Genomic DNA, 15,000 nt, shown 5'->3' with positions numbered 1-15,000 from the left:
GGATAGAGTGGCTGTCCTACCGTTTTCATCGTGTTATCTTTCTTCTCAAAAATATTGCTCTACTGCAGAGATTAGATCCTGAGATTTGTATCTTTCTTTGTATTCTTTATTAATCCACATTTCTGCATGATCGCAACAGCTGTGTAAAACACACGCTGGAAAGTGAACCGAATTCCGGTATTTTTTTTTTCCTAACTGATTTTTTCTTTCTTTATTTCCTGTTTTCTTCTGCAGTTTCTTTCAAATAAACTCCGTATTCTTTGGAATTTTCAATTCTAAGTCAGTAAGCTTGTTCCATATGAATAGGGGTTTATCTACTGAATAATAATAATAATAATAATAATAATAATAATAATATTAATAATAATAATAATAATAATAATAATAATAATAATAAGAAGAAGAAGAAGAAGAAGAAGAAGAAGAAGAAGAAGAATGAAAATTTAATACATATTACTCAAACTCTGCTTTCATGCACATCATCAACTGTTAAATATATTTACAAGGGCAAACATTGATCATATAGCTATGCAGCCTTCAAAATCTGTCCTTCCATTATCTTATCTAATTCCTCCACCTTTGCTTTATCATTCAATATCTTGTTTATCTAAGCAAATGCGTCTGCTAGGAGAAAGCATCACGGCATCTACGTCCTTAATACGCATATAACTGTCGCCTCCCCAAGGCGTTGGTGCCCCAAGATATCGTCCCAGAACGAGATTATCCGGGATGATCTTACCGAGGCGCCCCTCCAAAGCCCGAAGAAGGAGTGTCAGCGTCAGCCGTATCCAGACAATAATCTTTTTCGACGGGCGCAATCATCACAAATGCGGTACAAGACGGTGGGAAAAACAACCTTGTATGGGCGCGAAGCACGCTATAGCTTTGCTTCTCTCTCTCTCTCTCTCTCTCTCTCTCTCTCTCTCTCTCTCTCTCTCTCTCTCTCTCTGGGGTTGTTTTAAAAATGGTTGTTTAGTATTTTGCCCTCCTCTTTTGTTAATGTTTTAAAACAATTGATTTCCCTCTCTCTCTCTCTCTCTCTCTCTCTCTCTCTCTCTCTCTCTCTCTCTCTCTCTCTCTCTCTCTCTCTCCCCCCTTCCGGTTGTTTTGGAAATGGTTGTTAATTATTTCGTTCTTCTCTTTTTTTAAGCTTCATAAGGACTGGTCTCTCTCTCTCTCTCTCTCTCTCTCTCTCTCTCTCTCTCTCTCTCTCTCTCTCTCCAGTTGTTTGGTTTGAAATATGTTTGTTCAGTATTCTACTCTTTCTTAGATAATGTCTCAAAATAACTGACTCTCTCTCTCTCTCTCTCTCTCAAGTTGTTTGGTTGTTTGAAAAATGTTTGTTCAGTATTCTGCTCTTTGTTTTTTTGCTAGTGTTCCAAAATAACTGATTCTCTCTCTCTCTCTCTCTCTCTCTCTCTCTCTCTCTCTCTCTCTCTCTCTCTCTCTCTCTCTCTGTGGTTGTTTTAAAAATGATTGTTCAGTATTTTGCCCTTCTCTTTTGTTAATGCTTTAAAATATTTGATATCTCTCTCTCTCTCTCTCTCTCTCTCTCTCTCTCTCTCTCTCTCTCTCTCTCTCTCTCTCTCTCTCTGTGGTTATGTTAAAAATGATTGTTCAGTATTTTGCCCTTCTCTTTTGTTAATGCTTTAAAATATTTGATATCTCTCTCTCTCTCTCTCTCTCTCTCTCTCTCTGTGGTTATGTTAAAAATGATTGTTCAGTATTTTGCCCTTCTCTTTTGTTAATGCTTTAAAGTCTCTCTCTCTCTCTCTCTCTCTCTCTCTCTCTCTCTCTCTCTCTCTCTCTCTCTCTCTCTCTCTCTCTCTCTCTTTAGTTGTTTTAAAAATGATTGTTCAGTATTTTGCCCTTCTCTTTTGTTAATGCTTTAAAAGTCTCTCTCTCTCTCTCTCTCTCTCTCTCTCTCTCTCTCTCTCTCTCTCTCTCTCTCTCTCTCTCTCTCTCTTTAGTTGTTTTAAAAATGATTGTTCAGTATTTTGCCCTTTCTTTTGTTAATGTTTTAAAGTCTCTCTCTTCTCTCTCTCTCTCTCTCTCTCTCTCTCTCTCTCTCTTTAGTTGTTTTAAAAATGATTGTTCAGTATTTTGCCCTTCTCTTTTGTTAATGCTTTAAAGTCTCTCTCTCTCTCTCTCTCTCTCTCTCTCTCTCTCTCTCTCTCTCTCTCTCTCAGTGGAAGACACTTGATGTTCAACAATATCTTTCCCAAATTGAAAGCGCCACGTGAAATTCCTTAATGAATAAAATTATAAGGTAATTGACGGAGAAGATTACCCTCCTCAAGATGTCTTTTATTTCAGTAACAGGAAGTTAAGGAAACCGCAGGACCCGCCCGCTGAGGCGCCCACTCTCACACCCGCGCCCACATCCACACCCTCACCCTCACCCGCCTGGAACCCAACCCCTGACCCCGAACTTGCTGACCGAGTTGGGGGAAGCCTTGGGAGGTGGGGACCTCTTCTTCTTCTTCTTCTTCTTATTTCCAGGGGCATATTTCTTCCTCTTTACTCTTCCTTTTTCTCTCCTTTTAAAAAATATTTCATTATATTTTATTGCACTTTAAAAGATTTGTAAAATTAGTTTATTATCGTAAAGGATATTTGTGTTATGTCTTTGAACTCTTCGATGGTATGGGCTTCAATAATGAAGTCTTTTCAAAATTATGTCTTCTGATTTCTTTTCTTCGTGCCTTTGGATTCTCCATTTCCTTCTGGTAATATCATATATATATATATATATATATATATATATATATATATATATATATATATATATATATATATATATATATATATATATACATATATATATATATATACATATATATATATATATACATATATATATATATATATATATATATATATATATATATATATATATATATATATATATATATATATATATATATAATCCTACATTTCCTCCATTATCAAGTCTCCCATTTCCAGATCATTCGGCGCTGAATGACTCTTGAACAAACTGCCCAATTTTTAAAGCTCATATTTTGTATTAAACTATACGCCAAGGCAACTCAGTTTCATAAATTAAAATATTCAGCAACATATTCGTAGCACTCAGTGCAGAAAGTGCAAAGTGATTATCAGGTGTTACATTACTTAAACAGAAGTTCTAAGTTTTACGCGCACTTTAACAATAATGCATCTGAATCACGCATGGCGAAGTAAAGCACTTCAGAAACTGTGACACTTTGTGATCTTTTAGTTATACGTAGAATATTGTAGATTTGAAAAAACTAATAAAAGTAATTTTATTTTCACACAGAAATTCTGGAAGCGTAAAAAAAGAAAGTTTGCAGGCAATGTAAAATGACCTTATTCCTTCATACAAGACAGAGCTTAGTAGCAAGTGAAACCTTGTCATTCATAAAAGATAGAAAGGACATTTTAGAATCGAATATGACACATAAATAACTAAGTAAAAAGAAAGTGTCTACTACACAAATATATCTGTGTCTAAAGTCGACGCTTGTCTAGGGTTCATTGGCTGGCAGGTAAGAAAATGAGTTTGTTTTAAATTGAAGTGATAAAACCAGAAGAAAGAAAAAAATCTGAATTGTAAAGCAGTAAGATCAATGAAGATCATTAACCTCCTCTTTATCACTGTCACTCTTTAATGACCCCGTGAAAGTAGTGTTCATTCAACTTATCCACCTTTTTCGCCCTGATAAAATATTCCATCCGAAAATGTCTAAATTACACTAAATAGAAGAGAAACATCGAGTTCTTTTCTGTGAGTTTTCTCGCTTTTCTTTTTTTCATTGTTTTTTCTGATTTTGAAGAGGTGGGCCCATTGCTTACTTTAAACTTATATATATATATATAGATATTTAAACATATATATATATATATATATATATATATATATATATATATATATATATATATATATATATATATATATATATATATATATATATGTATGTATAAATATATATATATATAATATATATATAATTTATATATTTATATATAATATAAATATATACATATATATGTATATATATATATATATATATATATATATATATATATATATATATATATATATATATATATATATATATTTATATATACATATATATATATATATATGGGTATGGGAATATATATATATATATATATATATATATATATATATATATATATATATATATATATATATATATATTTCCCTTTCGGAACTAAAACCATTCTATTTCCCAAAGGGATACTTGGTTTACCATTTACTTAAAGGCATGGTATCATAAGGGACACACAGCGTCAATTAAGAATAATTACAAACGACAAAGAAAGCTATATAATAATACCGAGTCTCTTATGTAAGCAAAAAAAACAGGTGTAACTCTTCTTCACATGACAAAACCTCATTGACATTTGCTTATCAAACATACGAAAGTAATTGCTATATATACAAATGCTATATATAAATGCCTTACAGGTGTATGGACAGATTTTCTTAGCTCTTTACAGCCGATTGTATTTGTACCATTTTCTGTAAGTGAGGTACAGCCTTAAACCAAAATAAGAAGGTACACACAGTTGATGCTTCAGGGTGGATATGAAGATATATATATATATATATATATATATATATATATATATATATATATATATATATATATATATATATATATATATATATATATATATATATATATATATATATATATGTATATTATATATATATATATATATATATATATACGTATGTATGTATATACATACACATTCATACAGATATATACAGATGTATAAATATACATATATATGTATATATATTATACATATAAGTATATATCTATATATATATATTTATATATATAATACCTTTCCATATCTGCCATCTAACATCAACTGTGTGTATCTTTTTACTTTGAGGCAAAGCCTCATTTATAGAGAATGGTACAAATACAATCAGCCTTAAAGGGCTAAGAATATCTGTGCATACACCTGTAAGGCATTTATAAAGCTTCTCTGTGTTATATGGAGCTATTACTTTCGTATATTTGGTAGCTAAATGTCAAAGTGAGGTTTCTCGTGTAAAGGCTAACACCTGTTTTTGCCTGAGTGGGAGACTCGGTATCTCTGCCATGGCTTTCTCCGTCGTTTGTTACAATTCTTAATTGGTGCCTTATGTCTCTTATGCTACCATGCTTTCTAGTAAATGGTAACACGTGTTGCCCTTGGAGAAGTAATAGTTTGGACATATATAAATACATACACACATACATGCATACATACATACATATATATATATATATATATATATATATATATATATATATATATATATATATATATATATATATATATATATATATATATATATATATATATTGAGACATAGAGAGAGAGAGAGAGAGAGATTAATGGAGAAAGTCTGGGTAGAGAGCACTTATTATACAATATATAATATGCACTTATATATACAATATATATGTAATATACATACAAATATATATGTATATATATATATATATATATATATATATATATATATATATATATATATATATATATATATATTAACATAATTAATTAACATTTCAAGAAACAACCAGAGTAGGGTTTCCTTCCGGGATCCCTGGAAAAACCCTCATTTTCAGGCTTTTTTTTCCCCGGGATTTTTCATAAAATCTTGGGATTTCTTGGGCATTTCGTTAAAATTTAAAATTTTCAGAAATATGACCATAGGTAAAAGAACTATGTCCTCATGATAGCAAAAAGTTGATCGTTTCTTAAAACATCTAAATAATTGGTCATTCGGAACGCACAAAGAATATAAAGTTGTTATATGAGGGTATCAGATCGTCTGTCGAGTCTGAAAGGGCTTATTCTGCTGCAGGCCTTTTCATAAGAAAACTTCGAACTCAATTAAGTGACAGAAGCATAAATGCAATATGCTTGTTGCGCGGTTACCATATGTCTGCGGCACACCGTAATTAGTAAATGAATAATTTGCCATTTTATTTCTCTAACAACTTTATTGTTTAGCTTTTTGCTCAAGATATAATTACATTTCTCATTATCAAGAAAAAATATACTTCAAGTATATAAAAGCTCTGGATTTTCAATACTTTATCTTTTTCTAAGCAATCGTAATTCTTAACTGAAAACTGAAACTTATGTTTCTGTATTGAATGTTGTACTAGAATTTTGGAAATAAAAAGCAAAAGTTGAAAAAAATCACTTGGATTATTTTGAAACTCAAAACTTATATATATTTTATTTTTATAGCATCTGGATTACACTGTTTCAGCTTTCAAACTAGATATTAATTAGAGTCACAAATGGAGACCGAGTATTTTCTGTAAGAAATCATTCATTATCATTAGTTGTTGGGCAAAGCTATTTAGTATTTCAAGAAATACGTGCCTACTAAAAAATCAAAATCAGTTGTTTATATTTTGCTAGACACTAAATTTTCCAATGTAACTCATTGAAAGTAATATTCCTTGATATTCTTATAATTAAATATCAGTAGAAATTAATGCTATTTGTTTTCATTATCCTTATTATTAAGATTTTATTTATTAATCCTTGTAAAAACATATCTACTTTGAATGGTTAATAGTGAAAATATATTATTAAAAACAAATTGTATTTTCCGGGAAATCCCGGGATTATTTTCAAATTATCCCGAAATCCCGGGATCCAAAATCGGACTAAAACTGTAAACCCTAAACCAGAGTAAACCCACCTATTCATCATTCTCACATAATCTTTCCCTTTCATTTTCATCATCCATGCCGTCCTCGTGACAACGAAGAAGAAGAAGATCAAACGTAAACAAACTTCTTCCTCGCCGTTCTAACGACTCCTCCTCTTCTTCTTCTTCTTCTTCTTCTTCTTCATCCAGAGCGACATCGTCCACCAAAGCGAAGAAGAAGATCAAAGATAAACAAACTTCTTACTCGCCGTTCTAACGACTCCTCTCTCTTCTTCTTCTTCCAGAGCGACATCGTCCACCAAAGCGTCTACGAACTCGTCCACTCGGAGGACCGGGAGGAACTCCAGAGGCAGCTCATGTGGAACTCGCACTTGGCGCCCGACCAGGCACAGATGACTCTGCAGGAGGCGCTGCACGGCGACCAGGCTGCCCTCGAGAGAAATTTCACCGTCAGGTTCAGATGTTTGCTCGACAATACTTCAGGTTTTCTGGTGAGAGATGTGTTTTGTTTGGGCGGTTGAGTGTTCATTCCTTTATATCATTTATGTAAATGATATATCATGAGATATATATATATATATATATATATATATATATATATATATATATATATATATATATATATATATATATAGATCTATATATATATATATATATATATATATATATATACGAGTCTATATATATATATATATATATATATATATATATATATATATATATATATATATATATATATATATATATATTTATATGTATATATATATATATATATATATATATATATATATATATATATATATATATATATATATATATATATATAGATCTATATATAAAGATAGATATATATATATATATAAATATATTATATATATTTATATATAGGTCTATATATATATTCATATATGTATTTATATATATATATATATATATATATATATATATATATATATATATATATATATATATATAATATGAGCAAATATATATGTGCGTGTGTATGTATATAGTATGCATGCATGTAAGTATACATATTAGAATCTTTCTAGACATTCGACTGTTTTAAACAAACTCATTTAAGAATTCTTGGAAGTTTTCGATGAAATGCGCAGTTTCTCTTGTTCTCGCAAATATTTGGTAGAGCAATTTGCCTTTACGACAGCTCTCTTTGTTCTAAGTATGGTGACCTTTATTGCATGAATGAGTTACAGCTGTCGTAGCACCGGGAACAAATGCATTTCTGCTATCTTTCTCTAATTTTCTAAGCGTCGGCATAAGAGCTGCTGGCATCATATCCTAAGAATAAGTTGTTTCCTTATTTGCCTGAGAGATAACTTTTATTTTTTTTTCGTTGTTCATGTTTGTGTGTGTGTGTGTGTGTGTGCGTGTGTGTTCCTTCTTAGGGCGAAAATCAGAATATCCTTAATTTGAATAGCAATCTTCCATGAAGTAAAACTTTCCTATTAAAGAAACAATCAGAAGTAAGAGAAGATTCATGAAAGTATTTGACTGTCATAGGCAACTATTAAACAGTTAAAATAGTAACAGGTAACCAAGTTTAAAAGCGTGTTAGATCAAGTACTTAAAAAATATAATTTAACAGATGTAGTTTTAAAAAATTTTTTCTTAGAAATATTTAGAGAAGCTTTGTCTAGCATGGGGAACTATTTAATATATAACATTCCCTAATAAAAATGACGGTACTTTCATTATTTACACTGAAAAAAACTACCTTACAATCCTTTTGAAAAACAGCGTGCTACCACGTTCCCTGCGCAGAATATTAAACAGATATCGTATTTGACGGTTAGAAGAGAAATAATCTATACTTAACTCCGCCTTCTCTTCATCATTCTACAGACCAAGAAACCAGCTGCAGCAGTGAACTTTATAAAGAATAAACATCAGATCACATTCTCTTCCTCAGCTTGAGAGCGACAATGAAACCTGGCAGTAATAGTCAGAAGAATTTTATATCTCACACATTTTCCCCTCCATAAAATGTTTTTTTTATGAGCTGGTAGATATTAGGCCCAAATTCATTTCTTTTTCTCATATATCAAGGGCCCCGATATCATCCATTCTGTACGAATAAGAACGTATCTGCAGGTGCAAGAAGCTGTTGTGAGGTTGTAAAAGTTGTTAACTATAAGGACTTTGTCATTTCATCGCCAGATTGTCAATGGATGTTGTAATTACTGCTGCCCTGGTTGATCCTATATCTGCATTTTGGGAAATGCGAATTATTGCTGGAAAAGAATGTGGATGGTTAACGCCATTCGTGATTGCTAAGTAGTCATAAGGACTTTATCATTTCATCGCTAGATTGTCAATGAATGTTGTAATTACTGCTGCTCTGAATGGTCCTATATCTGCAATTTATGGAATGCGAATTATTGCTGGAAAAGAATGTGGATGGTTATCGCCATTCGTGATTGCTAGTTAGTCTGCTTTCAGAATGAAGTGGACATGTATTAAGTTGCTTGTGGAATGTATCACTTTCGCTATCTAAAAGTTCCTCATTGAACGGGTCGATATCGTAATCGGCTAGCACTCTGCTGGGCCCGCGTTCGACTCTCCGACCGGCCAATGAAGAATTAGAGGAATTTATTTCTGGTGATAGAAATTCATTTCTCGGTATAATGTGGTTCGGATTCCACAATAAGCTGTAGGTCCCGTTGCTAGGTAACCAATTGGTTCTTAGCCACGTAAAATAAGTCTGATCCTTCGGGCCAGCCCTAGGAGAGCTGTTAATCAGCTCCTCAGTGGTCTGGTTAAACTAAGGTATACTTAATTTTTTTTCACTATCTAAAAAATAATGCGGTAATGCTGTGGTGTATATACTTGATAAACACCCTGTTAAGAGCTATTTCATATTCAGTTTTTATCCAAATAACTCTTAACCAGGGAGATGGAGAGAAATAAGGTAATTGCCTGGAAGACTGAATTCGCGTTTCGGAGAGAAAGAGAACGAAAAACAGAGAATCCTTCCTCTAGCGAAAGTGACAGAGATCAAGCAGATATGTGCAGAGACATTTCCCGTTTCGGAATTTGAATACGAGAGAGAGAGAGAGAGAGAGAGAGAGAGTCCTAGCAATATTCGTGAATAAATTCCTTAACCTTCACTCTTCTTCTTCTTCTTCTTCCCTTGCAGCGCCTGGACGTCCGAGGGAGGATCAAGATTCTTCACGGCCAGAACAGAAAGACGGAAGAGCCGCCCTTGGCGCTCTTCGCCGTCTGCACGCCCTTCGGTCCGCCCTCCTTACTGGAACTGCCGCAGAAGGAAGTCATGTACAAATCAAAACACAAACTCGACCTGGCGCTGGTCTCCATGGATCAGAAGTGAGTTTTACGTCTGTACTTTTCAATTGTGTTTTATGTACATCTTTCATTTTCTCGTGATGGCCTGCGCAGTATTGCGCATCTTACATTTTCTGTAAATCTGCGCCGAAACGCTGCTTTCATCTTTTATTTTCCCTTAGTATTTGTGTCACTGTGCAATACACAATTTTTCATATTCTCAATTGCCTATGAATTCATATTTCGCTTATCTTTCTTTTTTTATCATTATCACCTTACTTGAAGCTAACTTGAAATTTTGGCGCAAGCATAGGCCAAGTTGCAGAATTGTACTCGATGCTTTTGGTGTAATTTATCTTATTCCAGCTAGGTACCGTTCTTTTTGGGCGGAGGACCGCCTATATTTTCACTGACGACATATCCATATTCGAAAACAGGACTAGTCCCAATCTTTTTTTTTATAATGTGATTTCCAGCTTTGCAATAAATATCATATATATATATATATATATATATATATATATATATATATATATATATATATATATATATATATATATATATATATATATATATATATATATATATATATATATATATATATATATATATATATATATATATAACAACCGTGGCACCTGAGTAGGAAAGTACATTATAAAAGATCTGTTGCATTAGTCGATTTCTATTGGAATTCCTAATAATAATAATAATAATAATAGCGTAGAAGATATCGTAGTCTGGGTATATGTTGCAAGTAAGAGAGAACTTTTTCTCTTTCTCTCTTTTTCGAGCTTTCTATCTCTCTCTCTCTCTCTCTCTCTCTCTCTCTCTCTCTCTCTCTCTCTCTCTCTCTCTCTCTCTCTCTAACTACCAAGACGTATAGAAGGTCACTCAATAATATAATAGTAATAGTAAACAAGTAAAAACCCGACGAAGTTTCTTCGGCGCAATCGAGTTTTCTGTACAGCCGCTACAGCGTATAATCAAGGCCACCGAAAATAGATCTATCCTTCGGTGACCTCAGTATAATGCTGTATCAACCACGAGCCGTGAAACGTTAACCACGGCCCGATGGTGGCCTATCCTATATCGTTGCCAGAGGGACGATTACAGCTAACTTTAACCTTAAATAAAATAAAACTACTGAGGCTAGGGGCTGCAATTTGATATGTTTGATGATTGAAGGGTGGATGATCAACATACCAATTTGCAGCCCTTTAGCCTCAGTAGTTTTTAAGATCTGAGGGCGGACAAAAAAAGTGCGGACAGAATAAAGTGCGGACGGACAGACAAAGCCGGCACAATAGTACCATGATAATTCTTAAGATAATCTAAGTAAATAGTTTGGGAAAAGGACGTTTTCAGGAACAGTGGTTTATTAAAGCCTGTCAGTTTTCAAGAATTTTAAACTTAAAATGAAGCAATCAGTATTTACCTTTTTATCTAATTATTTATAAGTCTGAATTTAATGGATATATCGTTGTCGATTTCTTGTTATTTTTATTCACTGATTCGTGCCTAAATTATTTGGCTGAAAGCCGGGAATGACATACAAACAAATAACACAACCTTAAAGAATTTGCTTTCTGATTAATTTGAAAAATATTAGAACGGTGTAAGTAAAGTGTCGGTAATACGAATGACAAAAGAGCAGTACAACGGTGGTATTACACATTCATCAATTTCCGAATCCATTACCTTCACTTCCTGTGGGGAAATTAGCACTAACGTTTAATGCCAGCGTCCCGAATGAATAAGTTATCCAGTCCGTATGACATTGCGTGCTACTTCTGGTCGGTTATTTGACGAGGCGAAATTGAGCGACGACGCTCAACGGCAAACACTTCAACTAACACAAAATGCACATAAACTTCGTGCGATGAATATTTCCACAGCACCATTCAGTTGCTTTGTAGTTTAACCAACAAATGGATTAGGTATTCACCGTTAATGGCTTGGGTTTGGATAGAAATTTTAATGACCGGTGTGCGAAATAAAACACAAAGTCCAAAATGGAATTAACCACAGGGTTGCGTGCGTCGGCCATGGACTAGCCAGCTTTATGCTACGAACTCTTAAGCGTTGACCCTTAGTGACAAGGTGCGCGTCCCGATCGCCTGAAGTTTTCGTAAAACTTCAGCTGAATTAAGAAGCAATGGAGCTCGATTGGCGAGTTACTGACAGAAAGGTGTTCCTTCTTTAAGCACTGGACAGATATAGCATGTTAAGGGATATACGTTAAGGAAAGGGACAATAAGACCTGAAGACAGTGTTCTTGATAAGCGTAAATTTGACAGCATATATATATATATATATATATATATATATATATATATATATATATATATATATATATATATATATATATATATATATACATATATTTATATATATACATATATATATATATATATATATATATATATATATATATATATATATATGAGCAGGGGATGATTACCAGCGTCTGCTAGCGTAAAAAAAAGTAAGTGGGACTAGCCCTTTCACCCTTAAAGATATGCTGTTCACCAGAAAGCTCTAGCCGTCTGGCGCTATCTTCTCCAAAATGGGGAAAAGGCTGCGTATATACATATATATATACAGTATGTATATATATATATATATATATATATATATATATATATATATATATATATGTATGTATGTATGTATATATATATATATATATATATATATATGTGTGTGTGTGTATACGAGTATACATAGAAATAAACATCAACAATTTTATTCCTTCCTTCAGTTTTTCAGTGTTTCAATGAAGATTTTATTTTTATCTAAACAGTGAATAAAAAAACTTCCACATGCCATTACTAGGGCTTAATTAAAGCACGCCATGTGACTAAACAGCCACTTGTAACTGAAACTACGAGAGAATGGTAATATTGCTATAGTGTATTGAAGAAAAAATCTCAGAAACAATTGAAAATAACAAATTGGGACAAAGATTAGTGGAAACACCTCAAAAACTCGACAGGCCAATCAAGGGTTGATTAATCTGAACAAAGGGTGAGTTTTGGGATGTACGAAAGGATCAACAACAACTAAAAAAACACAATAAAAACAAAAAAGTTTTTAGAGAATCTTCCCAGTGTTTTTTTGTTTTTTTAATTCCTTCCTCTCTCTCCCCTTTCATAGACGAGCCACAATGCAAATCGTGCGCTGTGAAAGCTATTCCCGGGAAGGTGATTGATGTTTCATTAAAGATATGGTCGAGGGAGAGAGAGAGAGAGAGAGAGAGAGAGAGAGAGAGAGAGAGAGAGAGAATATGCTAGACGCACGAGAAAGCGGTGTGAAGACCTAGCATTAGTTGTTTGCTAAATAATCATCTTTACCGTTATATTATTGTTTCCGCCATTTGCGATTATTTTTATATCTCTTGCACTCATAGACCAAAATTTTTTGCTCAATTCTCAACATCGCGATAAAATATTAGATCGTCCTGGTTGTCTATTGAAGGCTTCTTACAGACTACGGGTGCGCAAGCTTTCAGCACATGCAGTCATCGACGTAAAAAATCTGCGTCCAAACAGTTGGTTGATTGTCTAGATAAAAATTCCTTATTCGTTTTTCACTCTGCGTTAAGAGGTTTCATTTGGTGCTCAAGTCACAAAGCAATTCATGTTTTTATCTAGCGTGGATTCTCGGTTGGTATGAAAAGCAGTGGGTCTTCCTTATGGTGGATAAATCGAAATTACGATGAACTACATTATTTGTTCGTCTCCATAATCATATTCTTCTAATGACCTTTCTCTATTTTCATGGTCGTTTTAATTGTTTAATATCAAAAGAGGGAGTTACAAATCACGTATAAATCATAGTGAATGAGTATTTTGACACGTAAGAGAACAGGTGACTTGTCGCTAATGGATCGCATAGAAAAAGCCTTTAAGCATTGAGGACATTCCGTTTGTTGACTCGACTCATTCTGGTAAAACTTTCAGTTGTTAATGCCACTGGATTAAAATTCATAGGAAAGTCATAGCGAGTCTTGCATTTTTAACGAACTCGTGCACTTTTCAAATAATTTTCTTAGACATGACATGAAACCTCACTCCAAAAAATTAAAACTATCATAACAACAGGCATTTGTATTTCAACCAGAGACGCAAACCACGCCCTCAATATGCCATACTTACCATTTATTTCTAGACTGATAATTGTCACTATTTTTACTCCCCTGGTGTAGTACATTTTTCAGCGGTTCCTGAACTGATTATTGCCGTGTTTCCAGGTATCATCAGATTGAATTTTGCTGTTCTGATATGACGTAGCTCCTAGCAGTTTTTTTTTTTTTTTCAGCATGCACTAGTACAGTGTAGTTGCGAGGTACTTCCAAACTTGGTTACTACCGTAACATGTCCATGGCTGCTTCCAAGGTTGATTACAGCTATGCTTGTGGCATTATATATAATTGTTTTATGTCTCCAGACCTATTGTTGTTAAATGTACAGAGAATGACTGAATAATTCTTAATTATCTGTAATTGTGACTAATGGCCTTATTTATAAGCTAAGCATATCCTGAGAGTGAACAATTGCCGATCCTGAATGAATGTCCTCTACATTCTTCAAAACCATTAGCCTTTGGTGTAATGATTAAATAAAAAGGATGAATTCAACTCAGTAGTTTGAATTCACCCTTTGATTTATGAATCCTTTCCTAGTTCAGATTCCAAGGTTTCCAGTGAAGTATTTATCCAAAACATTGGTAAATCAGTAAATTAAGAGTCCATTGTGTTGCCGTATCATAGCTTTTCCTAAAATATTACTTGTTTGTAAATATATATGTGTATATATATATATATATATATATACATATATATATATATATATATATATATATATATATATATATATATATATATATATATGTATGTATGTATGTATATATAAACTCCTTTTTACTCTCAGAGTCAAAGTTGGTAACTTTCAGTTCTTAACAATTCTTTTGGGACGAGGCTGCCA

General features: G+C 32.9%; 1 protein-coding gene across 2 annotated transcripts in view; it reads left to right on the top strand.

Moving 5' to 3' along the window:
• Window positions 1-15,000, top strand: part of ss (spineless) — a 483,824-nt gene that overhangs the window by 444,871 nt on the left and 23,953 nt on the right. For both annotated transcript variants that reach the window (XM_067126243.1, XM_067126244.1), the window contains exons 5-6: window positions 6,994-7,200; window positions 9,867-10,054. In XM_067126243.1, coding sequence (XP_066982344.1) covers window positions 6,994-7,200; window positions 9,867-10,054 — 395 coding nt within the window. The remainder of the gene's footprint in view (window positions 1-6,993; window positions 7,201-9,866; window positions 10,055-15,000) is intronic.

The sequence above is a fragment of the Macrobrachium rosenbergii genome, chromosome 24 (assembly GCF_040412425.1).
Source record: "Macrobrachium rosenbergii isolate ZJJX-2024 chromosome 24, ASM4041242v1, whole genome shotgun sequence".
NCBI lineage: Eukaryota > Metazoa > Arthropoda > Malacostraca > Decapoda > Palaemonidae > Macrobrachium > Macrobrachium rosenbergii.
This window is presented reverse-complemented; position numbering and strand designations above follow the sequence as displayed.